The sequence below is a fragment of the Electrophorus electricus genome, chromosome 18 (assembly GCF_041902795.1).
Source record: "Electrophorus electricus isolate QZ-2024a chromosome 18, ASM4190279v1, whole genome shotgun sequence".
NCBI lineage: Eukaryota > Metazoa > Chordata > Actinopteri > Gymnotiformes > Gymnotidae > Electrophorus > Electrophorus electricus.
In genome coordinates, this window is record NC_137514.1 from 6,672,501 (window position 1) to 6,685,000 (window position 12,500).

Genomic DNA, 12,500 nt, shown 5'->3' on the forward strand with positions numbered 1-12,500 from the left:
TGTGTAGGGCGGTCTCTCCTGGGTTTAGTAAACAGTGGTTGGCCTTTAGCCTGATCTTAGCACGGACTTGACCGAGATCTGGAACACAGTGGTGCTCAGAGACTGGAAAGGGTCCCAACACACAAACCACTTTGTGTGACTACTGTGCTCAGGACAGACTGTGGCGTGCGAGATGCAGATATGAGCATGAGAGGGCCGTGTGTGTGTGTGTGTCTGCCTGGGTGTCACTTCCCCAAACGCTCCACGCTTCCTCCCTTCTACCAATACGGTACTCGGCGTCGGCTCCGCCCGCATGGTACCAGCATCAGTTCAATCAGCCTCCAGTTAGCCTGACCAAACAAACAGCGGCAGGAACGGGGCTGCTCAGGGCCGGAAGAGGATAAGCCAGCCCAGCGGGGACCCCGCGCTTCACACACGAACGCTGCTAGGTCATCGGGCCGGGCGCCCAGCGGGGTCGGGAAGCTTCTTGGGAAGTCCCCCCTCTGCGACTCCTGTATGGCTGGCTGACCACCACAGTCAGACCCTGGGGTGTGGAGAAAAGAACCTGCGCCTTCTGCCCCCTCAGACGCCCTGTCACACTCGCCGGCCGGGTCATCCAGGCTGGGTCGGCAGAGCCGTGGTGTTGGGAATTTGATGTTATTGTTACCATTACTGCCACCAGTCATCAGTATCATTAGCCTGAGCCTGTCTGAGGGGTGGGGCTTATTAATCGCAGCAACTAAACCATCATCTTGGGGGCAGTGACCCATGTGACCTCTGCGTGACGTGCCTTGTGCGATGATGCAACACTTCCTTGGCTGGGTTTCTGGGAAGTGGAGCCTTTGGGTGTTTCCAGGACGATGCGATTAACGAGCGAGTGTCACCCCTCCCCTGCCTGTCGATTCGCCGCCGAAACGACCCTCTTTATGGGGTGACCATCAGCCCGAGGCAGGGCAGGGGAAGTCCCGCAGGCCAGGGAGTGGTGGTGGTGTCCTGAGACTGCGCATGGCTTACGCAAGTGAGCGCTACAGGGGAACGTGGCTGCAGTTGGCATGGAGACCAATGTGCCATGTACATACGTTTAATAGGCTTTGGTTCTGCGCCTTCTCTACAAGTTTTATAAAGCCTGTTTGCTCTTGCGCTCTCTCTCTCTGTGTAGTGTTTTTATACTGATTAGCTCAGGTTAGGAGCAGGCTCTCTGCAGCCCATTATAAGCTAATGGCTCTCCATTAATGATTCAGTGTGGGAGGCCTTGTGTGTGCGTGTGTGTGTGTGTGGGGGCATGTGTGTTGAGTCTGGCAGAGCTACGTCTTCTCATTCATCCTGTCTTTTGTCATTGTAGCGGGATAAGTTCTGCTTTTGGTGTAATTGTATTAGGTGGTATTTTGTCAAAGCCCCTCACCTCTCTGACTGAAACAGAGACCCACTCCCAACCCACCATGCACACTGTTTCTGGGAGTGCTGGCTGCCATCTAGAGGTGAAGAGGAGCACTGCAGTGGGATTCTGTTCTATTTCTGCTTGTAGTCAGCAGATGGCTGTCAAGGCACTCAGTGCAAGGGCTTGTCCTTGCTATTCACAACTTTTTAATTAGGGTGTGTGTGTGTGTGTGTGTGTGTGTGAAACACTTCCCCTGTGTTCAGTTTAAGGTGCGTGTGCTGAGCGTGCTGGCCGCGTCCCTGAGCAAGCACATGCCGGAGAAGCTTCCAGAAGACACCAGCAGCATCCTGCGCTCGCCCATGCCTGGCACCGTGGTGGGCGTGGCCGTCAAACCTGGAGACACGGTAGCTCACGGCAACAAGCAGGGCGCCGCCCAAGACACGCATCAGCACATTACAGCTCTTTATCCGGTTTTATCCGGTTATTCTGCTCGTTGTGTGTGGATGTATACATAATGTAGACACTGAAAAAGGTTGTCAGTCTACGTGGGTGTGTGTGGGTGTGTGTGGGTGGGTGTGTGTGTACATGGCGGGGGGGTGTGAGTGTGTGGGCGTGAGTCAGCCAGGGTGCTCCAAGGAAGTTCTCTCTCACACAGGAAGCATGTCGGATACATACTAGACTCAGCCGGACTGTCTCCACTTAATACATTAGTCAGCCTCGGCTCTTTTCCATTAATACTGCTCTCTCTCTCTCTCTCTCTCTCTCTCTCTCTCTCTCTCTCTCTCTCTCTCTCTCTCTCTCTCTCTCTCTCTCTCTCACACACACACACTCACGCGCACGCACACACACACAGCAATTAAGAGCTGTCCTTCTTGTACTTTACACATCCGTACATATGTACAGTGTTCATGCTCACTTATTTAGATCATGCTGGAAGTACAAACACAAGTCTGAGTAGTAGCCTAACCTGGTGAAGTATGTTTGTAAAATGTAAAAACACAACACGTGCATGTGTGTGCATGTATGTGATGGTCAGTATTAGTATACTAGTCATCTTGACTGTTCACGATGGGCTGGATTGAGGAAGGAAGTGTAATGCTTACAGTTATCTGATTGCACAGAGTAGCGTAACACTTGTGGTTAAATGATTGTACAGAGTAGCGTAACACTCGTGGTTATCTGATTGTAGTGTGTGCAGTTTCTCCTGAGCGGCTGAATTCCACTGCAGAGGGGCACTCTGCGGACTCCCAGTGGAGTGAATGCTAGACAGGATTTCACATACTGGCTGTGTGTGTGTGTATGTACAACCTTTGTGTTTCTGAAGGTCTATGAAGTACACAAGCTCACACACACACACACACTAAGGTAGTGAAATCTAGGAACATTCATTGTCTCAGTGATTGAGAGGACTGGTAAAGGTGTGTGTGTGTGTGTGTGTGTGTGTGTGTGTGTGTGTTAACAGGTGGCAGTGGGACAGGAGATCTGTGTGATTGAAGCAATGAAGATGCAGAACAGCATGACTGCAGCAAAAACTGCCAAGGTGAGAGCACGCACACACACACACACACACACACACACACACACACACACACCACTCCTTTACCAGTCCTCACTGAGACATAATGAATGTTCTTAGATTTCACTACCTTAGAGTGAGTGTGTGTGTGTGTGTGTGTGTGTGTGAGAGAGAGAGGGAGAACAAAGCACAGTGTTTGCATTGTCAATGTGCTTGTGGTTTGGCGGGTGCTCAGAACAGTGCTGATTAATCTCCTCTCAGACAAACCAAGCGCTTCCACATCAAACTGTGTTCATAAAAGGGGTTCTGTACGACTGCCCATTCAGCCTGAACATATGTCACGAGACTCATAACTCTCTGGCGTCACGTTAGTGTTAGTAGAGTAAGAGATGTGAGGTCACGTTAGCGTCAGTAGTGTAAGAGTTCTGAGGTCACGTTGGCGTCAGTAGAGTAAGAGATGTGAGGTCATGTTAGTGTCTGTAGTGTAAGAGTTCTGAGGTCATGTTAGTGTCTGTAGTGTAAGAGTTCTGAGGTCATGTTAGTGTCTGTAGTGTAAGAGTTCTGAGGTCATGTTAGTGTCTGTAGTGTAAGAGTTCTGAGGTCATGTTAGTGTCTGTAGTGTAAGAGTTCTGAGGTCATGTTAGTGTCTGTAGTGTAAGAGTTCTGAGGTCATGTTAGTGTCTATAGTGTAAGAGTTCTGAGGTCATGTTAGTGTCTGTAGTGTAAGAGTTCTGAGGTCATGTTAGTGTCTGTAGTGTAAGAGTTCTGAGGTCATGTTAGTGTGTAGTGTAAGAGTTCTGAGGTCATGTTAGTGTCTGTAGTGTAAGAGTTCTGAGGTCATGTTAGTGTCTGTAGTGTAAGAGTTCTGAGGTCATGTTAGTGTCTGTAGTGTAAGAGTTCTGAGGTCATGTTAGTGTCTGTAGTGTAAGAGTTCTGAGGTCACGTTAGTGTCTGTAGTGTAAGAGTTCTGAGGTCACGTTAGTGTCTGTAGTGTAAGAGTTCTGAGGTCACGTTAGTGTCTGTAGTGTAAGAGTTCTGAGGTCACGTTAGTGTCTGTAGTGTAAGAGTTCTGAGGTCACGTTAGTGTCTGTAGTGTAAGAGTTCTGAGGTCACGTTAGTGTCTGTAGTGTAAGAGTTCTGAGGTCACGTTAGTGTCTGTAGTGTAAGAGTTCTGAGGTCACGTTAGCGTCAGTAGAGTAAGAGATGTGAGGTCACATTAGCGTCAGTAGAGTAAGAGTTCTGAGGTCACATTAGCATCAGTAGAGTAAGAGATGTGAGGTCACATTAGCATCAGTAGAGTAAGAGTTCTGAGGTCACGTTAGTGTCTGTAGTGTAAGAGTTCTGAGGTCACATTAGTGTCAGTAGAGTAAGAGTTCTGAGGTCATGTTAGCATCAGTAGAGTAAGAGTTCTGAGGTCACATTAGCATCAGTAGAGTAAGAGATGTGAGGTCACATTAGCATCAGTAGAGTAAGAGTTCTGAGGTCACGTTAGCGTCAGTAGTGTAAGAGTTCTGAGGTCACGTTAGCATCAGTAGAGTAAGAGTTCTGAGGTCATGTTAGCGTCAGTAGTGTAAGAGTTCTGAGGTCATGTTAGTGTCTGTAGTGTAAGAGTTCTGAGGTCATGTTAGCGTCAGTAGTGTAAGAGTTCTGAGGTCATGTTAGCGTCAGTAGTGTAAGAGTTCTGAGGTCATGTTAGCGTCAGTAGTGTAAGAGTTCTGAGGTCATGTTAGTGTCTGTAGTGTAAGAGTTCTGAGGTCATGTTAGCATCAGTAGAGTAAGAGTTCTGAGGTCATGTTAGCGTCAGTAGTGTAAGAGTTCTGAGGTCACGTTAGCGTCAGTAGAATTCAGGAGAGTTCTGAGGTTGATGCATGAATATCACAGAAGCCTTAGTCACTCTTTGATCAGATATTGTAACACCATCATTCTCTGTGTGTGTGTGTGGTTTTCTCCCCTTCAGGTGAAGAGTGTACACTGTAAAACTGGCGAAACAGTCGGGGAGGGGGATCTTCTGGTGGAGCTGGAATAAACACACACTACACACACACACACACACACACACACACACACACAGTCTGCTTTCTGACTGGATAGTCACCCTGTAGAAACAAACCCTAGTAGTCTGGATGGAACATCCTTTAGGTGTCTCCGCGTAGTCGTGGGACGCACAAAAATTCGAAACTAACGTCACTCTCTCAGCCCAGTCAGCGAGGAACTTCTCTCTTGCGTGAACAACACGGACTGGCCAACACGCTTTCAAGTGTGGCTGCCCTCACATATGGCACGCTGTCACTCACACTTCAATTCAGTGAAGTGCAGACAGCTCTTTAAGTGCCGTGCACGTCTTTGTAAGACGTAGGTCGAATTCCCTCATGTTTCGTGTACTGTACAGAAATCGCACTAATGAGGTTTCAGTTAAACATGGGATCATTTTTACCTACCAGTGGTTGAAAATGGATTTTATTCACAGGGAAACTGCGGGAGGTCTATATACTCCCTTGATTTTAAAAAAGAACAAGGAAAAGGTGTTATGAAACGACGTTTTAAGTTGGCTCCATTCTGGCAAGACCCAAAAGTCCATTGAGTCTCCCACGTCCCGGTCAGCAGTATAGTGTCCTTGAGCACATGGATGAGAGTTGGACAAAGCCTTGCAAGGAGCCTGGGAGGAGGTGGAGGAGCCCGCGACCCACCCCGGAGCCTTCCGGCTGCAAACGTTTTTAGAAAAATGACTTTTGTGAAAATAAATGAACGGGACTCATGAAGGAGTGTGTTCTCAATCATTTTCACCATCCCTTATTAATTCGGAGTCTGAGCCAGAGACATGGTGGGAATACAGGCCCGTGCTAGCCAATCAGTGAAAGTGGAACGCATGAGTGTGGGATGGATTGATTGGCTGGGATTGATCAAGCAGCAGCTGGCTGAGTGGATGCGATGATGTCACTGCTTCTCACCCTGTTCATTTATCACGCTCTCCCTCCCTCCCCAGAGACATGACCAGTCATCCTCTATATCACACTCGTTTTTTTAATATAGCAATGCCTTTTTTAACCCCCCCCAGACATATTTTAACAAACGTAAACAAAATAAGTCAGTCCGTCAAGATGGCCGCACTCCGCGTCCCTCGTTCTGTAGTTTCACTGTGCTGGGATGGCTACAGGCTGTCTCCATGGCGATGCACGGTCATACCTGGTTGTTAAGAGTCCGCTGTTGAGGACTGCCGGCCGTTGCGGTGTTACTGACCCTTGTGACACGCTGGTGAGCGGCGTGGTGGGTTCAGTGTAAACGTTAGACCATCGTCAACCCCATGAGTAACACTGTGTGTGTGTGTGTGTATCCTGGACCTGTGTTGCATTACTAGGTTTGTGCTTTAAAAGACTCGCCACTTCCTGTGACCTTGTACCCCCCCCCCCCCGTCCCTCAGTCTGAGCGTCTCCTTTTGAACCCTGTTTTGTTGCCTTTCATTATAAAGCGTGTAGTCTTGCAGCCGCGCTGTACGACGCTCCGAAGCCCAACGCCCTCAGTCTCTCCCTCACTCTCCGCGCCCCCTCGCAGGAGGAGAAAAATCTATTTCTTCTTTTATGTCCTCACCTCCGGTAAACGCCAAAGGAAGCCAGGCGAACCTTCGTGACCTCTGCCGGCTCGCTAGGTCCGCGCTGCCGGTGCCTGCCACTGGCTCGGCCGTGAAAAACTCGCCCAACTCTGGTTCCGGCCAGGCCCCGTGCGGAGCCTCAGACCGTGGTGACCCTCATGACAAGTTCGCGGTTGCCGTCACCGGGCTGGCCGATGGCGGCCGCAGCTGTGAGAGCAGAGGTCGGGGAGGCGGCCGCGGAGGGGCGGGGCTCCTGCGAGCGCAGGTGCTGGCTGAGTAGCTGCAGCAGGTTGTATGCGCAGTGGTGGTCCATCGGGGGCGGGGCCGTCAGAGGCGGGGCCAGCCCGTTCCCCGCCTCCATCGCGTCCTCCGGCATGGTCCCAGGTCCTGGTGGCGGAACGGCCGTGGCGGGGGGCGTGAGTGAGGATGTGGAAGGGGACGGACCAGGCCTGGCGGGTGGGGCCGCAGAGGCTCGGTTGCTCAGGGGGAGGGTCAGGGCCCGGAGTGTGCTGCTGCCGCCCTTCTGCGGGTCATCTGTGTCCCGGACCTTGTCGTAGTTCAGGACCTTCCACTGCTGGTTCACCGCCTGCCAGCGGTTGAAGATCCGGAACACAGATGGACCCTCATGCACGATCAGGGCTGAGGGGGGGGCAGAGAAGACCACAGTCAGGGCACAAACACACCAACATACAAAGCCCAACCTTACATCTAACCCTCAACTTCGTAAGAAATGGTTTGGCCTTTCTGAGCATGAAAAACCTGCCTGCTCTAAGACCATCTATGTTGTGAGGATCAAATCAGTTCCTATTTTGCTAAAGTTTTGCTGTTTTTTAGTCTGAGCTTGTACACCCACACAGGAGCGCACATCACGGCCGTCGTGAGGAGACCTTGATGCTACCGTTACTTGTCTGAAGTGAGCTGAAGGCAGGAACAGTCCTCTCCCCTCCGGAAAAGCGCTCCGTCGTGGTGTGGTCGCCGGGCCGAGCCCCGACGGTGCTGCTCTCCTCGGGTGGGAGGGATAGCATTACCTTCCCCCATCTCCCTCCCCATGTCAATCACAGCGATATAAGCCAATTTCTGATGCGCAGAGTTAGCGCAGTTAGCGCGTTCGGCCCAGTGTCGCGGCGTGGGCAGCAGTTCAGCGTGTAGCTTCCCGTGTCTTGGGAAGCAGAAGTCTTCACCGTTGCTAGTTGTCGTATTATGGCGAGAACTAGCTAACTGATGGGTGGAAATTGGCATAACGACTAAAATAGGGATAAAAATGGAATAAACCCCATCTCCCCTTTTCCTCTTCTAAAGTTATTTAGGAGCTGCAAAGTTTATTTATTTATTTATTTATTTTTTTGCACACTGATATGTTATGCTATGGTTTGTGCATAAGTGTGTGTGTGTGTGTGTGTGTGTGTGAGGGAGAGAGAGACAAACACAGAGGACATGCATTTATATATGCCAGGATATCTGAATGGCCTATATATGCTAATTTGCACACGGTGCTTCACACTGTCTATCCACACCTGTATTTCTCCAGTTCATTCTCCTTTTACTATGTCTCTGTACACACACACACACACCATGCAGCGTGCCAGTCATACTGAAAGAGTCTTGCTCCGATTTTAGCAATGCAGCTGCCAGCAAAAACTCCATCTCTCCTCCACACTCCTCTATCGATTTCATCCCTCCATCCCAGCCCCACTACCCACAGCCCCTCACTCCATTCCCCACCCACTCGCACGCGCTTGGACAGATCTGCAGACAGCAACGCGCTCCTGGGCGCTATTTTTGTTAGCAGTGGAGTGTGAAAACGACTAGGGGGTTGTGCGTGCGTGCGTGCGTGCGTGGAGTTGGTAACAGCCCGCTTTTCTTGCCGCCTTAAACTTCAGCCAGCGCTGGAAAGCTCGGACAGCTGGCTGTGCACCGCTGCTGGTCTGACCCGCTGCCACGAAAACCAGCCCTCGCGGTTTACAAAAGGCTACACAGCTACTTTGTGTTTGTTTACCAGCCTCGGTTTCACGGAACAGAACCGATTAGGGCGGGGGGTGACGTGTAATTAATGGCAGGTGAAGTCACCGAGTCTTATTCCGAACAGTGAATCTCAACCTACTTCACGTTATTTTTTTAAAGACCGTAAAATAGGCTTCTAATCTATCGGGTAATCTCCCTCATGGTCCATGTCTGTCTGTATCTCTCTAAATAAACGTCACAGAAAATCCTCCTTGTCTATCAGTTAATCTCTCTCTCATCACTGATGGAGAATGTGAGCTGTGTATTGATTTAACACACACACACACGCTTCCCATAGCGCTTGAACACTCAGGCGGACTAGAGGAAGTTCCGTCGGCGATGCCTGGGTTCTTTCTCACTCCTCTGCAGGCTTCGGCTCTCACCTTCACCACTTTATCACACGCAGCTACGCGCTCTCCTCTCGCGTACTCGCACATCCCCTTCCAACAATCACCATCTTAACCTTGTTTGTTCCTACTGCGATTAAAGGGATTATTCTGAGTCATAATGAGCAATAATCGCCAAACAAAATATGAAAGGGGCTCTATATTTAGACCCCGCCTCAGCGTAGCCTGTTCTGCTTACGTGAGCTAAACTGCCCGTGTCTTTCCTATCTGACCCTTCTCAGTCACCATACTCACCTCCAACAAACGTGATGTAAAGGGGCGAGGTGCTTGTGAGTGGACCCACCCCAACATACCCCCGTTAACAGCCGAGCTCCGACTCAGGCTACCACACCTCCTCCAAACCCCTGTCACCGTTAATACGAACAGCGAGCAGTCGCTACGTTCCCGATGGCGTAGCCTGTCTTTTCCCCCAACGCTTTCTCTTATTGTGGACTTCAGTACACCCTTAATTATGATCAGCGGGGGGGTTCATCTTAGTGGTGCCCTCTGTCTGTGTGGAGGATGAACCGCAGTCTGACTAGCAACCACAAACTTACTTCCAAAATGATGTATTATTATTACCCCCCACCCAATTGTCTCTAGTTAATCAAATATTTCTCCCCCTCTTTGTCTCTCTCTGTCTTTCTCACTCTGACTCTTTCTCTCTTCAGTCCATTAATCTGCTCTGTTTGGTCACTTAAGGAGGCAGTGATGCATCACGGGAGACACTCCGAAAGACTCAGCCATTGATCAACGCGCGCGCGCGCAATCATGCCGAGCATCCAGACGACGACGCTGCTGCTATTCACTCTCCCCTGCCGTGTCTCCGTATCAGAGCGTCTAATAGCCTCCCCACGCCATCGCCCTCCGGTCGGCTCCGTCTGATTTAACGGAGGGCGAGAGCTGCCCTCCGTGAGTGCGGCGCACGCCCTCGTCTGGTTTTTTTTTTGGGCCATCCGCGTGACCCAGGACGGGGGTCCGTGGCCGGAGCGCGTATCTCATGCAGCCGGTGGAGGCGCCCTCCGCCCGGGCAGAGGCCTTCGGCACCACGCCATGTCACAGACTGCAGGCCTTTTCTCGCAGCTTTTTATGGGAGTAATTGTTTCCAAAGGAATCTTCTCCACATTCACACCCAGCTACAGTCGTGTGAAAAAGTGTTTGCCCCTTTACTGAGATCCTTTTTTTTTTTTTTTGCACGTTTCTCACACTTAAATGTTTCAGATCATCAAACGAATTTAAATATTAGTCAAAGATAACACAAGTAAACACAAAATGCAGTTTTTAAATGAAGGTTTTTATTATTAAGGCAGAAAAAATCCAAACCTACATGGCCCTGTTAAAATATAAATTGACTGTGGTTTATCACATTTTGGAAAGCTGAGTTCACTGCCTCTAGCCACACCCAGGCTTCATTACTGCCACACCTGTTCTCAATCAAGAAATCACTTAAATAGGACCTGCCTTACAAAGTGCTGCCATGCAAAGAAATTCAGGAACAAATGAGATACAAAGTACTTGAGCTCTATCAGTCTGGCAAAGGCTATAAAGCCTCCAAACCCCTGGAGTTTTAGAAATGGCTTCATAATCTTTTGAAATTGAACTCAGCTTTTCAAAGATGTGATAAACCACAGTTAATTTATGTTTTAAGAGGGGGGGGATCACTTTTTCACACAGGGCCATGTAGGTTTGTTTTTTCCCCCTTAATAATAAAAACCTTCATTTAAAAACTGCATTTTGTTATCTTTGTCTAATATTTAAATTTGATTGATGATCTGAAACATTTAAATGTAACAAACATCCAAAACAAATTAGATATCAGGAAGGAGGCAAACACTTTTTCACACCACTGTATTTGCCAGTCTGTTTCTCTCTCTCGTCACATGCCTGCAGTGAGGCAGATCCTCACTTATCATGCGACTCCTAATAGATGCGCAGTTTCAGCATTTAATTAGAAACAAAGTTTCACAGCGGAAGGCTGCGTGCATGCATGAGAGAGAGAGAGAGAGAGAGAGAGAGAGAGAGAGAGAGAGAGAGAGAGAGAGAGAGAGAGAGAGAGAGAGCGCCTTTTGGAATGCCATGTTTTCACCGAGACGTCCTGGATCGTTACTGTACTGCCATCGTAAGGCGGCCAGATAGCGTGTTTTCATTGCACCTCCTTCCTTCCGCGGCTATGTTCAACACACAAATAATCTGAAGACGACTCCGTGTCCCCAGCTGCCTGTAAGAGTAGCCGCCGACTCTGCTACTCCGGGGAAATGACGCCAGACAGAGAGAGCAGGACGGCTCCAAGAAATAATAGCGTCTGCAGATTTATACCAATCTAACGTTATTTCATTAGTACTGTACACTCTTAACTCTTCTCAGTCCAGACCGTGCACTGCATGGCCTGCACGAGTGGATCTGCCGCCTTTTTATGTATAAACACACACTGCTGTTACTTCAGCCAAGCACGAGTCGTCTCCGCGGTGCCCACGTGCTGCTCCTGGTGGATCAAGGTCGGCTGCCGCCGTGGGCCGTCGTATCTCCGCACAGGCTCCCTTCCCCTCTCCGTGGGTCGGGCCAAATTTAGAGTCCGGGCTGCACTGCGGTAGACGGGCCGGGCGGCGGCCGCGTTGTCCTGGAGCCGGTTTGGAGACTCGCTCGCTCTCTCAGCTGGTCTTCTCTCTGAACCACGCTCGGTACGGGACACGTCAAGCGTCTGCCGTACGAACATCGCAGGGAGGAACCAGAGCTTGCTCTTTGCACTGACACACACTAATTCAGTGCCAATAATAAACCATCAACATTGTTTTTTCCAGTTTTACAACACTAATGCACAATATACTATATGATGTTATTCTTAAGTTTTAGATCACTACTGTGAGTGACACAGGCTTACGGGATGCTATGTTTCCCATAAATTATGTGTTGAAATCTTATGTGTTCCATATGCCAGTATTTTTCACTGCAGTCTTTGGGGACTGTGAGCTGGTCCATGTTCATTTCTCTGGCCAAGCTCCCAGCCCAACTGTTCTAGATACTCTGTGCTCTTGATCACATGGTTCAGGTGTGTCGGCATGGCGACGGGGCAAACGCATGGCCCATCTGGGCTGGGAAACGCTACCATAGTTATAGAATTTCCATGGTGCTAAAGGAGTACCGGTGCACTGGCCTGAAACGCCCCCTGCGGAACGCCCCCGTCTGGCTCACCGATGCACACCAGGTCCATGAAGCCGTACATGGCGTAGCAGATCTGGAAGAGCAGGTCCTGCCGCTGCCACTTGGCCGAGGGGCTGAGCGAGGACCACACCAGCCAGGAGATGCTCGCGATGAGGAAGAGCGAGCCCAGCACGGCCGCCGCGATCTGCACCTTCTCGATCACCGTTAGAGAGATGGTCTGCCACTGCACGCGCAGATGGGGGGGGGGGGGGGGGGGTGAGAGAGAGAGAGAGAGAGAGCACAAGAACGAAAGAGAGTTACAGAGAAAGGGAAGTGTGTAAGCCAACACGAACTGGATGTACAAAGTTAATGGCCACCACTGACCAAGCAAGGTAAAATGGGACTAGATCACCTGTAGTGGGTTCTAAAGCAGATCACCTGTAGTGGGTTCTAAAGATCACCTGTAGTGGGTTCTTGGTACTGATGGCAATGACCTGGTACTTGTAGTAGCAAAGC

General features: G+C 50.0%; 2 protein-coding genes across 4 annotated transcripts in view; one reads left to right on the plus strand and one right to left on the minus strand.

Annotated features, from left to right (window-relative positions):
• The window catches only part of pcca (propionyl-CoA carboxylase subunit alpha), a 31,627-nt gene extending 22,959 nt beyond the window's left edge, over positions 1-8,668 (plus strand). For 2 of the 3 annotated variants that reach the window (XM_035534778.2, XM_081701027.1), the window contains 3 exons: positions 1,621-1,761; positions 2,820-2,897; positions 4,831-8,668. In XM_035534778.2, the coding sequence (XP_035390671.1) occupies positions 1,621-1,761; positions 2,820-2,897; positions 4,831-4,899 (288 nt within the window). In that variant the 3' untranslated portion in view covers positions 4,900-8,668. Of the gene's footprint in view, positions 1-1,620; positions 1,762-2,546; positions 2,655-2,819; positions 2,898-4,830 lie in introns of those variants that run through there. The other variant, XR_014118163.1, reaches the window with a different exon arrangement.
• marchf4a (membrane-associated ring finger (C3HC4) 4a) overlaps positions 6,599-12,500 on the minus strand; it is a 15,694-nt gene continuing 9,792 nt past the window's right edge. Inside the window, exons 2-4 of the mRNA XM_035534779.2 lie at positions 12,446-12,500; positions 12,036-12,228; positions 6,599-7,098 (exon numbers count right to left, since the gene is read on the minus strand). The exon at positions 12,446-12,500 is cut by the window's right edge and continues 101 nt beyond it. Coding sequence (XP_035390672.1) covers positions 6,599-7,098; positions 12,036-12,228; positions 12,446-12,500 — 748 coding nt within the window. The remainder of the gene's footprint in view (positions 7,099-12,035; positions 12,229-12,445) is intronic.